Source organism: Sceloporus occidentalis, unplaced genomic scaffold (assembly GCF_023333645.1).
Source record: "Sceloporus occidentalis isolate IW3139 unplaced genomic scaffold, rSceOcc1.0.p SCAF_7, whole genome shotgun sequence".
Taxonomy (NCBI): Eukaryota; Metazoa; Chordata; class Lepidosauria; order Squamata; family Phrynosomatidae; genus Sceloporus; species Sceloporus occidentalis.
The window spans coordinates 76,574,479-76,588,619 of record NW_028316987.1 but is presented as its reverse complement, the minus strand read 5'-3'; the positions used below and the strand labels follow the sequence as shown (position 1 = coordinate 76,588,619).

Below are 14,141 nucleotides of genomic sequence, written 5' to 3'. Positions count from 1 at the left end.
CAAAATGCAAATTCCAAATGATGGCACTGTTTAAAATGACAATATACTTGGAACCTGTTTCAAATTTGTGATTCCATTCATATTACTCTGCTGAACACAGAGCTTTCAAGACATTTTGAATCTAGATTTGAATAAGTGCTACAATAGAAATATACCCTGATAATCATTCTCAGGGTTTTTAAGGTTTTCAAGTCTGGGTGGCTACATGCAAAGGTACTTTGAAAATAAAAACTGAAACAATGGAAGGCCTTAATAATCTAGATATAGATTGATCACAGATGTACGAAAGATTTTGATAAATTCATAAGGTGAAGGTTTTGTCTCCGTCTGATGTAGATTCCGCATACATTTGTCCAGTTTGAGGATGCTGAGCATATTCTGTTATGCAAGTTTGAAAATGAAAGGTGCATAATAATATTCATAAATAACATCCACTTCTTTGGCACCTTGTTGACATATTTCTGAGTCCTTTCAAATCACTGCCATTTCTTTCACAGTTCACCTAGAATTCAATTCAACTATCAACCTTCACTTCACAATTCAACCTCATGAACCTAATGAAGTTTAAAAAAATAATAATTAGAAGCCACCTTATACACAAATTTCATCTTGGTGACATTATGTAACTTGTTGATGTTGCCATTGAAGGTTTTGACTGCTATTTTAACAGCTGAGCACAGTATGTTGGGACAAACTGTATCATCTTGATTTAACCGAAATGCAGTAATAAAGCCCATTGATTCCCATGCACAGGTCATCTGGAAGTATCAAGTTTGCCCCACAAGCAGAGACAAAGTTATTTTGTTCTCAAGCATATACTTTTTTGGAGGCTGTCAGGTGTCAAAAATAGAAATTGAATTGTATATATTCCACTGCAGTATTTTAAAAGCCGATCTATTTTTTAAGTCCCAATCATTTTCTAAAAGCCTTCAATTATGTGTAGACTTTATTTGAAATAATATAATGGTCAGTGTCATGTTTAAGGGCAGTTCAGCAGCTCTTTAACAATTTTCATATTCTAGATTTTAATTTCAGAGTCAGTTGCAAAGCACAGTCCTTACCATGGTCAATTTCACTTTCTTTTCCATGGGGCTTTATTGCAAAATCTGCTCTTAGTGCTTCCTGCATCAAACGTTGAAACTTTTCTGATATTTTACTGTTCCTTGTAAGGCTTTGCCCCAAGACCCCACGTGCTTCTGAGATGTCAGTGCTTCTATGTGGAAAGTGAAGAAAGAAATTAAAACACTCAAGTGAAACTTGAAATACAGCGCAGTGGATTTACCTCCAGTTGTACTTAGTAACCCCCCCCCCCCCCCCCAGTGGCTTAAAACCAAGTTCAGCAGTAGTTGTATTGTTGGGAAAGCAAACTTTGAAGGAGGTCCTGTTGTGTGCTTTTTTGTTGTTCATTGCATACCTTGTTTTGTGATCCATTGTTACTGACAGCTGCTTTTTGTTTTTGTTTTCCTTTCTTTTCCTGTATTTGTGTTTACTTCCCTGTTTATGGCGTGTGTTGCTTCCAGTTTCTATTGCTCCACCCCCTCCCCCTATGCCTCAGTTGACTCCACAGATACCTCTCACAGGCTTCGTGGCCAGGGTACAGGAAAACAGTAAGTTTGGCAGCTCAGCTTCTCCAGTGGGTAGAGCCGGCTCTCTCGTTTTCTTTCGCTTTCCTAGCATGCATGGCTGGCCAGTGACACAGTGCTCTTAGATTTTGTTGTTTGGGAAATTTTCTTTATTTCCCCCCCTACTTGAGATGCTAATTATGTCTTGCAGTCTACTGCCATTGTGGAATCGAAGGGTGCCGTCTCAGTTTTTTAAACTGCTTTTTAGCCTTATTATTATTATTATTATTATTATTATTATTATTATTATTGGCATTTTTGGATCTATGGCTGTGCTCATTGACAGGGGAGGGGGGTATGTGTATGTGATTATGATTATTTTTTTCCCTAGATATATTTACACAAATATATACGCACATGTGTGTGTATGTATGCGTAGTGCAGTGGAAAAAAAATAACAACTAACAGCCCTGTTTTCAGGTAAAATCTTGATCCCAGAAGGATGCTCTAACATTTAAGTTGATTTTATAAAATGATTGAAAGCATTTGTTTAAAATAAAATAATCATATATTGGAGAGAAAAAAACCACACACATATTTTTATATATAATCATTTGAAGTCTGGAGATTAAATGGCAGATTATTTGAATGAGAAGCCCTATGAAAGACTGGTATGTGTGCTGTTTCTTATACACAGATTTTTTTAATACATGGATTCATGCATCCACGGTTTGAAAATGTTCCAACAAAGTATAATTTTCAAATATCAAACCTTGATTTTCCATTTTTTTTATAAGGACACCATTTTGCTATGTCATTATATTTAATGGGACTTGAGCATACACGGATTTTGTTATACATGGGGGATCTTGGAACCATATAACATATAACAAGGGTCCACTGTAAATATTTCAGATAAAGAATTATTTTTTGTTCAGCTTGATCCAATGACACAACAGATATTGGTCCAGTGACACAACAAAATGTCCAGTGACACAACAGATATTAAAAAATTTCATGAGAGTAGCATGCAGGACAAAACTAGCTGTCAAAATAAGGATGTATGATAAATTTCAAAATCATAGCAAGACTGAAGACACTGGTCCACTGGTGGTGCAGTGGTTAAATGCCTGTACTGCAGCCATTCACTCAAAACCACAAGGTTGCGAGTTCAAGACCAGCAAAAGGGCCCAAGCTCAACTCAGGCTTGCATCCTTCCGAGGTCGCTAAAATGAGTACCCAGACGGTTGGGGGCAAATTAGCTTACTTGCTAATTAGCTTACTTGCTGTTCACCGCTATGATCTTTGGAATAGCGGTATATAAATAAAACAAATTATTATTATTATTATTTGCCTAAAGTGCTGCTGAAATAGGAAGCAAAAGTTGTTGGCCAGCAACTCATTCCCCCAACCATCCAACAAGGACTGCAAGAAATATCCTTTTCAGATGTTCTTCAAGGTGTTTATTCAACATAGGAGTGAATGGAGTGGGCTACCTCTATCGTCCTTTGCCAGTTTATTCATGTGAAAAGCAGCGGATCTGAAGAGACTTCTAGTTGTGGAGGCTCTCTGCCACAACACTGATTTCCCTGCATTCTGGCTTAGATGGAGAGCCTACATGTGCTGAGAGTCTCTCTTCTTCAGCCACATTGCTTTTCACACAAGCAAAACAATGGGAGAGGCAATGGGACTAGCACACTCACTATTTCATGTGTGGAATAAACACTTTAAAATTTTGTAATATGGATAAAGATCTTCTGCTACAGCTGTTAATTCCACTAAAAGCACTCCAGTTCCTAGGTTTTCAGTGGTTTAGAAAGAGAGATCTGGGAATTCCCACTTGGCTGATCCCTAGCTGAGAATGCTCTACCGGACACAATTCATTTAGCTCTAGGATAGTTGGAAGATAGGCATGTACTTTAGTTTTTATGGTATTCTAGAGGCACTTTATTGAAACCTATTTTCTGGAAAATGATAAACAAAAATATCATCTAACAGATGTATTGAATATACATTAGCAGAATATACATTAATGTGTGTAGTGAAGGAGTGTCCTGCCCTAGTTTTACCAATAATACAACTACATAATTGAGATTAAATGGATTAAATTTCTCTTGAGCAGTTCAAAGGTAAAACCAGTATCAGTGCAGTAAGGAGAGTCTATATAAGCTTATATGAAATTCAGATGTGAAGAGGACACTTTATAAAGGGGAAATTAACTATAGCTAATGAGTTCTGCTCAGTGACATTATAGAGCTATATAATATTAGGGTCTGCATGTATTTTAGATAAATCCAAGTAATTACTTCTGAATTTCTACCTGCAACATTTTAAAATAATGAATAAACAGAAAACTGGTGGGTTAAAAAAAAAAACCCACCCAGCTTCTTAAAATCTAAATTAAATGAAGAGGCATGGAGACTTACCTTCTTTGAACATTTTATTATGTTATTTTCCATTATGTTAACTTGACTTTTGGGTATCTTGGAAAACAAACAAATGATATACTCCAGCTATATTCCAGTGTATACTGAAAAGCTTTGGGGTAATGAATTTTCATTAGGTGAAATAAGATGAAATTTTGTGATTCTTAATAGCATTTATTTTGTTCTTAAGCTAAAGAAAATTCTGGAATGAAAATGGTTTTTCTGAGAGTGTATGCTAAGTTAATAGAAGTGCTTCTGTGATTTGATGGCTGGCTGAATTCACATATTTACGTGACTATAGGTGAATTTGTCTGGTTTTTATCTTGCTCTTTCTGACTTTGCTCCAACACTGCTGTATGTGTCAGAATCATCTTCCTATTGTATTACAGCTAGGGGGCTCTTATTTAGGATACTAGCCAATGTGCATGTTGGGATATAAGACTGGAGGTACATAGGTTTGTCATGGAGGTTGGGGGCTGTGCCTGAAGTGTTAAGTTTTAAGAATGTGTTGAAGCTCCCTGAACATTCTCTGGATGGGCAAGGAGGAACAATCCACACCCTCTTGAGATGTTCTCCACACTGACTAGGCAGGAGTCTAATATTATTATTTCTGTTACATCCATTGATTCCCTTTCCCTTTTCTGTTAGTTTTTTCTTTCATGGGTTGCCAGCTAGACATATTTTTCCTTTCGCTCACACACATTACATTAGATAGAGCATTAAGGAATTTTTTTTCATAAAAAGAAAAGGGCTACAGAAGATAAGGCAGACAAAGGGGAGAAGGCTTTGCATTTGGAGAAAAAGGAAAGACAAACTGCACCAGATCCAGTAATTGAGTTTGGCTTGTTGATTGTGGGTCAAGAAAATAATAAGATTGCCCCAAATAAAATGACTGCTACCCAGCAAATCTCTGGCATTAAAGAGAATAGAGTTAAATAGAATTTTTTAAGTGAGTGAAAGTGAGTTGGAGGGTTTGGTAGCACTTCTTCTGTTGAGACATTTACAGTATATACAGTATATAGTTTTCTTTCTTGCACAATATCAGCAGAAGAGGGCAAGAGATATTTTGTAGATTTCCTGAGAAAGACCTATATTTCATCCATCAATGTCTAAGTTAGGATGGGACTGAACTAGAAGTTGTACTCTTACTAGTGGCTTTCTGTCTAGAAGTTAATTCAGAGTAAGGCTTTTTTTCTTGTGGTACTGCAACTCTGAAATGCCCTCTTGGCACCAATTATTTCTTCTTTTTGATACTAAATTAAAACATTCACTTTTGCCCAGACATTTTGCAGAGAATTCTGAAATTTTAAAACAAAGGCTAAAGTAGGGCTGAGGAACACGTGATCGTCTAGTTGTACTGTATCTCCCAGAATGTCTTACTGTGCTTGGTAGGGCTGATGACAGTTGGAATCCAATAATATCTAGAGGGCCACACATTCCCTTCCTCTAGTTTTTTTAGTTGTTGGCTTTATAGATTTTGTTCGATTTTTATTGTTATATTACTTTTTATAATTTCATGTACACTGCCCTAGGATTGCCTTCAGCAGTGAAGTACTGATGTCTATATTTATGTCTACATAAAAGCCTTAAAGCAAAAGTAAACTTATAAAACAATGTTGAAACTACCAGAATGATGCATTTACAGTTGAGCTTGCAATATTCAGCAGGTTCCACCTCAGCTTCCTGAACAGGAAGTGATGCAACCTTTGGCATCATAAAAGTGAGAAAATGTACATTGCACCTTCTGCTAGAGGTCGGCTTTGGAGTGTCTGCTTTGAAAATAGCCATCTATAGTTATGTGGCTGCTAATAACTTGCAAGGCTGTATATTGTAGCATTTTAACACCTCAAGCATTCGTTTCTAATCTGTGCATGGTACCGTAGTGCATGCCCTTAGCCTCTGTAGAAGATATGAAGCTCCTGGCTGTGTGTTTATAAGTATTTGCCGAATACTTAACTGAGATCCTCCTTTCACTGACTTTCTAGTTGCCGATAGTCCAACTCCGCCTCCACCACCTCCACCTGATGAGATGCCTATGTTTGATGACTCTCCACCACCTCCACCACCGCCGCCAGTGGACTATGAAGATGAAGAGGCAGCAGTAGTGCAGTACAGTGATCCGTATGCAGATGGAGATCCTGCCTGGGCACCTAAAAACTATATTGAGAAAGGTAAAATGCTAACTTCTGGTTGTGTACCTTCAAATTATTTCCAGTTTATAGCAACTCTAAGGCAAACTTATCACTGGGTTTTCTTGGCAAGTTTCTTCAAAGGGGGTTTGTCATTGCCATCTGCTGAGAGACTGTGACTTGCCTAAAAGTCACCCAGTGGGGTCCCATGGCTAAGGGAGGATTCAGACACTGGTCTCCAGAGTCATAGTCCAACACCAAAACCACTACACCACATTGGCTAAGTGATAACACATTTGTATGAAAAGAGAACAAAATGACTCCTTATAACTGACTGACGTATTTATTTATAACCCACTTTTCCCCTTATATAGGACCCACAGTGTTTTTGCAGTATATCTAAAAGTAACACTTTTAGCTATCTTACTTAATCTCACTGCAGACCTATGGGGAAGTCTTGTGTGAAGAACTAGTTTACAACCACAGAATCCTTCCCCCCACTAAGAATGCACAATGAAAAAATATTATTGGCTTAGCTCATAGGATATATCTAAAAATTAATAAGATGTCAACTGCATTTGAAAGTTTAATACACAGCTTAATACACTGTGAATGAGTCACAGCAACCTCTGGCATGCCTAATCTAGTGTCTTCTCATATGGCTGAGAAAAAGGTGTTTGGAACTTCCCATTTTACATAATCACAGCTGGCTAATCATTTAAACCAGAACTGTGATTAACAAGGCTAAGATTAAAAAACCACAGATCAAAGTTGCCATATACAAAATTAACCATAGTCAAGTATGCAAAGGGATTTTGTAGCACCTTTTAGACTAACTGAAAAAAAGAAGTTGGCAGCATGAGCTTTCGTAGGCTTGAGCCTACTTCCTCAGATGCATGTAGGTGATGTAGGAGATTAAAACTGAATCCAGATGAGACGGAGGTATTTGCTGTAAGGACCCCTAATCCGGGTATGAAGATATGTCAACCAGTCCTAGATGGGGTCATATTTCCCCCAAAGGACTGTGTTCACAGCTTGGGAGTACTCCTGGACTTGTCTCTCCAAATGATAGCTCAGATAGATGTGATGGTCAGGAGTGCTTGTTATCAGCTTCGGCTGATACGCCAGCTGCAACCCTACCTTGAGCCAGGGGACCTAGAATTGTTAGTACACATGCTGGTAACCTCTCGACTAGACATCTTTAATGCACTCTACATGGGGCTACCCTTGTGCTTAGTTTGGAAACTTCAGTTAGTTCAAAATATGGCAGTCAGATTGGTCGCTGGAAAATCTAGAGGCGACCACATAACACCAGTCCTAAAATCCCTGCACTGGCTGCCTATTAGTTTCCGGGCACAGTATAAGGTGTTGGTAATAACCTTTAAATGGCTTGGGTCAAGCTTACTAGTGGGAATGCCTCCTTCCATACAATCCACCCCGTGTACTCAGGTTCTCAGGAAAAATTTATTGCAGGCAATAAAAACCAGGTTGGCTGCAGTTACCCAGAGGGCCTTTCCATTGGCCACTCCTAAATTATGGAATGGCCTGTTGGAAGAGATCTGACATATTTCCAATCTTGTCGGCTTTAAAAAAAAAGCCATCAAGACGGATCTCTTCTGATAGGCCTTCCCTGACTGATCATCCTACTCCCACTGATATGGATTACCCTGACTACTGCAAGATGTCTCGCACAAATTTTGATGTTTTTAGTGATTTTAATACGATTTTATAATGTTGATGTTGCATGTATGTGTTTTATTGTTTTTATTGTAATTTTTTACTGTTGTAACCTGCCTCAATCCATTGGAGAGACAGGATAAAATATTATTATTATTATTATTATTATTATTATTATTATTATTTATGCTAAAGTCTATGAAAGCTCATGCTACCAATTTCTCTCTTTTAGTAAGTCTCAAAGGTGCTACAAGATCCCTTTGCATACTGATTTTCTAGACTCAGGGCCAAAACTGACTCGGGCAGGGAACCGTCTGGTTAATAATAATAATAAATGTAAGCCGCCCTGATAGCCATTAGGGCTGAAGGGTGGGATATAAATACCTAAATAATAATAATAATAATAAAACAGACTGCTCTTTTGTGCTGCCTTCCGGGCGGCTTTGGAGTGCCACGTTTACAAGCTGCATGGCCATTTACACGTGGATGGCTTCAAGATACTCCAGCAGTGCAGTGTTTGTATGCCGTCTTAAAGCCGGCTTCTGGCTGCAGTGTGGTGGGAAAAGCTGGCTTTTTGCTGGCTGAAAAGAGTTGTTCCTTTTTTGACTGGGGAAAAGGAGGATTGAGGCTGTGGTGTTCGCCATGGCCCCAGTCTGTCTTCAGAAGGGGCATCTTCAAGCCACCCCTTCCACCAATCTGTTTCACCCCTAACATGACTAAGTCTTTGAATTCTAACCATAGTTCCAGTGTGGTATACAAGTTTGAGTATTGAACTAGGACTTCAGGAAACCAGAGTTTGAATCCTCACCCAGCCATGTAAACCCACTAAGTGATTTTGGGCAAGTCACATTCTCTCAGCCTCAGAGGAAGGCATTGGCAAAACCCCTCTGGGATCAATAGCAGTCAGAATTAATTTGAATGCACATAACAACAACAAATGTTATCTTTGGTTCATCATCCCAGACTACATGACAAGCCATGGTTAAACAGATGGATCTTCCGAGTACATCTTGTCAGCCTTGGTGGTGGTGGTGGTGGGATGATGTATCAGTGCAAAGCTTGTTCATATTATGCTTCAGTATGACATTTAAACATGACCAATACAGTGGAGCCTTATTATCCCTGGGGTTTGGTTCCAAGATCCCCTGTGGATAACAAAATCTGTGGCTGCTCAAGTCCCATTAAATGGTGTCTTTTATAAAAAATGGAAAATCAAGGTTTGATATTTGACATTTATACTTTTTTGAACATTTTCAAACTGTGGATGCTTGAATCTGTATATAAATAATCTGTGTATAAGAAGGGCCAACTGTAGTTCTAAAATGTTTCCATCACTGAAATGTACTATGAGTGCTACCTCTTACTAAGTAGCAAAGAGAAACTGATCTGGTCAGCTGTTCAGTGAATGAGTTTAGATCATTGGAATCAAACATTCACATATCAATGAGATTTGCATAACAAAGGCTTTTCAGGTTAAAAGGTATAGTGATTCTCGTTCTCACAGTGGTCAGGTACATTTTGGAAAAAACAGTATAGCAAAATCTTAAAATGTACCTTTAAACACTTTGGAATGAGAGAAGGCAAATAATCCATTAATAAAGCAAATTGGATTTAGTTTATCTTGTTTGTTTCAGAAGGATGGTTTTCCAGAAATAACTTTCCAAATGACCCAGTGTACAAAGGACAAGCAAAGGCAACTTTTGAAGTTTTACCATTATGTGGCATATTTGTTTCTATTTGGGGAAAACCAAATGGGACTATACTAATTCCTACCTTGTATTAGTTGTTACAAGAGAACTCAAGTTTGTTGCCATTGATCTTTAAATCCTTGGGTTGTAATCTGTTTTCCATTTAGGTGTACAGTATTTCACACTTAGCCTTTATTTTTTAATGGTAATTCCTACGTATCTCCCATAAGTTCATTTGTAAAGCTTTTCCTGTGACCAAGGAGTGAGTATGTCTAGTTTTTTGTGGGTTTTTCAGGCTATGTGGCCATGTTCTAGCAGAGTTTCTTCCTGACGTTTCGCCAGCATCTGTGGCTGGCATCTTTCTCTTTCTCTTTTGGTAGATGAGGGACGAAACAGCAAAGTCTGCCTCACATATTGAAGTTAGTAAACTTTTTAATGTTGAGATACTGATTTGGGAACTTGGGAAGGATACTTGTAATGAATGAAGTAGGTGGGCACACTCACAAATTATGTGAGTGATTACAGAAGATGGGTGGAAATGATAAATGTAATGGATGTTGGAATGAAGAGTGGTAGCATGAATACAGATTTTGCTTATCTGGAGCAAACTGAGTGTAGTTTATGTTGGTTGTAAATTTGGTGTGTAATCTGGAAAGGAGAGGCAAATGTCTGCTTGTTCCTGTACTGTGTAGCTTTCTTACTATGTGTTTGGATTCTGATTACTATGCTATGGTGTCTTCCAGCCTGGTGCTCTTGGTAAATGCTGACTTGGTCCATAATACAACTTCACTCACAATTTGTCAATAAAGTTGACCTGGCAGGTCATTACCAGGATGGGGGTGGTGGCAGATGGGTTAGTAAATGCATAGATATTAAGTAATATAGTTCTTTTAATATTTTTGATACTGTTCCTCCTGTAACAAGCTTTGGTCTGAATCTAAGTTGTAGTCCTATATAGAGTAGAACTACTGAATCAATAGGACTTATTGAAGTGTTGACTGTGAAGTCAAAGGCTTTCACAGCCAGCATCCATAGTTTTTTTGTGGTTTTTTCAGGCTATGTGGCCGTGTTCTGGAAGAATTTATTCCTGACATTTCACCTGCACTCGACTCCATAATTTGTGGTCAGCCACAGATGCAAGCAAAACGTCAGGAATAAACTCTTCCAGAACATGGCCATACAGCCTGGAACCCACCCACCCAAAAAAAGCTTTAGTGTTGATTCACTATAGACCACTTGATCAGTGAATCTGTGCTAGTTGAGACTAACAATAGGGTTCAAGCCTTTGTAATTGTATGATGCTTTGTAAAGCATCATATATTACAGAGGCTTTGAAACAGGCCACTATTACTTAACTAAATAAGGGGAGTGAAATTCATATCTAGGCATGGTTTCTGACCAAATGTTACAACGGTCATGCTAAATATGTACCACATGCCCCAACATTTGATGGGTATATGTCTGTAACAATGAAAGCTTCAGATCAAAAATTGGTACTATCTGTAAAGTTTGGGGAGTTAGATTTCACATATATTTCCTACTGATAAAATTTGGGAAAATGTGTGAAACTGCCTTGCATCATATGTTTCCATCTAGTCCAGTAGTAATTGGGCTGGCAGCAGCTCTTCAAGAAATCAAAAATTATTCCCAGGCCTGCTGCCCAAGATTTTTTGAGGTGCCAGATACTGAATTTGGGATGCCATGCATGCAAAAGCATATGCTTTACCACTAAGTTATCATTTTGCAGTTAAAATGCAGATGCTGCACTTTATAATGCCAGATCCTCTACAGGGTCGCCATGGGTTGAGATCAACTCGAGGGTGGAAAACAACAACAAAGTCTAGGTCTGGTTGTTAGCTTGCATCTGTCTGTTTCTGATTAATTTGCAGGCTAAATTCTAAAACAGCAGTAAGCCCCTGAAACTGCTTTGATCCTGATATACTGCAAAATTGATTTGACTCTCTTCTTGTTTCTAGTTGTTGCCATATATGACTACACAAAGGACAAGGATGATGAGCTGTCATTCATGGAGGGTGCAATCATTTATGTTATCAAGAAGAATGATGATGGCTGGTATGAAGGCGTTTGCAACAGAGTGACTGGCCTGTTTCCTGGAAACTATGTTGAATCAATCATGCACTATGCGGATTAAGTTCCCTCTTCAGGTCAGGTCTTGTATTCAGTCATGCCATAATTATTTACAAAGGGTAACTTAAAAGTTAACACTTGTCTTAATACTCTTTTAAAATGTGCCCATCTTTTTAGGCCATACTGTTGAAATGGTATGATTGAATGTTCATCCGTAAGCATTTGTCTCTACAGAGTTTGTAAAACAAGCAACTGTTTATTACTGATTATGCTTATTTAGTTAATGCATTGTTGATTTTTATGGCCAGCCTAAATATTCTGGGGAAGTAGGGTATATAATATTTAATGACTCATGATTCAAATTGTGCCATTTTTTCAGTGCAGCATGGTAAACTAACAACTATGTTAGACTAACATGAAATCTGGTTGAAAATTTTGATAGTGCTGGTCATTTACCTTTGTTTAGACTCCTGCTCATCCTCAAAATATAGTATTTGTTTAAAAGCATGCATACAAACTTATGTATTGAATTATACTATTTTTTCCAGAAAAATCCAAGATGCTTCCAATTTGTTGTAATCTTTTACCTGGAGTACTTTCACTAAAAGTTTATTCCAATGAGTCATTTGAGTCTCTGAGGTGTTCATGTGAATCAAAGATGGGTGGTCTTATGATGTGTATGTAATTTGTACCTGAGTTTTTTATGAGTAAATTTGCATTGACTTTTCCATTCATAAATACATAAGTGAACCAAAGGTCTTGTCCATTACTTCTGTTGGCTTGCTTTGCAAAGCAATATTAAAGCAGTGATTTAGCAAATTTCCCCCCTACCAGCAGGAACACTTTTTGATTGCAAGTCCAAAATGAAACATCCTCTTGAAGGAAAAACAAGTTTCTGCATGTAAAATTGCACAACACCTTAGCTTCATTTTTTTGTGATTTGAAATGACAACATCAGAAGACTACCACTCATGCCTCTTTGAATAGTTATTGTCAGAGCAAGGGGATTTTTAAATTATTATTATTATTATTATTATTGAAGAGTAAAGGAGACCTAGTATGGACATCTGATATTTTCTTCTCCAGTCTTAGCAGACTCATCAGGGGCATCTGTGCAGCAGAAATTTGTGCCTATCCGTCTTTTGACATGTGATGAGCTGTCCAAACCTATAGTGCTGATCTAGCATAAAATGTGTAAACGTATATCTAAATATGGCTACTGCCACTAGGATCAATTATGAATCCTTTCCCTAACATTTTGTAGCCCTTTGTTTTTACTTGTTACAGAATGACCAGGGGTCCTGGTTACAAACCATTGTATTTTCATGAATGCTTTGTTGCCACTCTTAACATTCCATAACCCATGGGGTAGGAGTAAACAATCACCAATGACTTTTTAAAATTTTATTTACTTCACTTAAGCTTTGTCCATTTAACTATGAAGGTCTCGTATCCTGCTGAAAGGAAAACTGCATTACTTGGAAGGATTTGCTACTGACTTGTCCACATTCACTGTATGCTGCTGGTGGGGGATGTATGAATACACAGAATATATGGGCCCAGATGAAAGTGAACAATATCAAAGATGCTTATCCATGCATCTGCTTGAAAGGCGACAACATCAGCTCACCACAGTACATAAGCTGTCATAACTTATTTTGCTCCTTTTACAAAATGTGCACTTTGACATCTCCATTTTGAGCACGAGGTCAGCTGACGTTTCTGGTTTGTTTGTACAAAACCTGTATTACTTAGATAATCTAAGACAGACTATGAATTAGTAAGGGAATTGTTTCCTTTTTATTTAGTAAAACTTTATTTGGGGTGTTAAAAGCACTACCCTCCTGGGTATTAAACTCTTAAATGATAAAAAGGAGATGTACTGGATGTGTGAAAGCAGTTGCAGTTATTTTCTAGTGTGACAATAAACACTGAAGGAGTCTTTGCCTTCTTACCTTAAATGAACCTAATTATTATTAAATGCTTTTCTTTTGCCTTTTCCTAATTGTTAACATGTTATTTTTGAGAACAATTAGCAACCCATAAAATCTCTGTATTCCCTTTATAAATTGGAACATCTCTTAATCTGTATATAGCCTGTTTAATTACCAAAATTTTATGTACAGTCTTTTATAATAAACCAATCTCCTTACATTTTCTGGATACTCTGAAATTCTAATAGGCAATTAGGTCACTCAAGCTATTTGTTGTAGTCCCAGCACACACCAGGGATTACAGAAGTGAGGTTTTCAACACATTGATTGTATTTATTCATTGTGGCCTTCAGTGTCAATACAGAACTATGTAAACAGTGCCCACGTGAAACAAGAACCCTCCTCATTAAAAAAACACGGGCACAGGGCATTGCTACCAGTTTAACAGACAGATCATGTTTCATCATTTTGTATGGCTTCCTTCAATAAAACATTTTTACTTCATATAAATCCTAGTTATATTTCTTTCAGTGAGGATAACTGCTTTTAAAAAAAATGGTTACTGTTCTGGAAGCAAGCCAAGATGTTCTGCAACTGTAGTTTTAGGCACAGTCTGGTAAATTAGCTGCCAGAATGA

General features: G+C 37.7%; 1 protein-coding gene across 10 annotated transcripts in view; it reads left to right on the top strand.

Annotated features, from left to right (window-relative positions):
* ABI1 (abl interactor 1) overlaps positions 1-14,141 on the top strand; it is a 123,247-nt gene extending 109,106 nt beyond the window's left edge. For 3 of the 10 annotated variants that reach the window (XM_089533407.1, XM_089533405.1, XM_089533406.1), the window contains 3 exons: positions 1,521-1,607; positions 5,974-6,159; positions 11,459-14,141. In XM_089533407.1, the coding sequence (XP_089389533.1) occupies positions 1,521-1,607; positions 5,974-6,159; positions 11,459-11,634 (449 nt within the window). In that variant the 3' untranslated portion in view covers positions 11,635-14,141. The remainder of the gene's footprint in view (positions 1-1,520; positions 1,608-5,973; positions 6,160-11,458) is intronic. The other 7 variants (XM_089533414.1, XM_089533412.1, XM_089533409.1 and 4 more) reach the window with 4 other exon arrangements.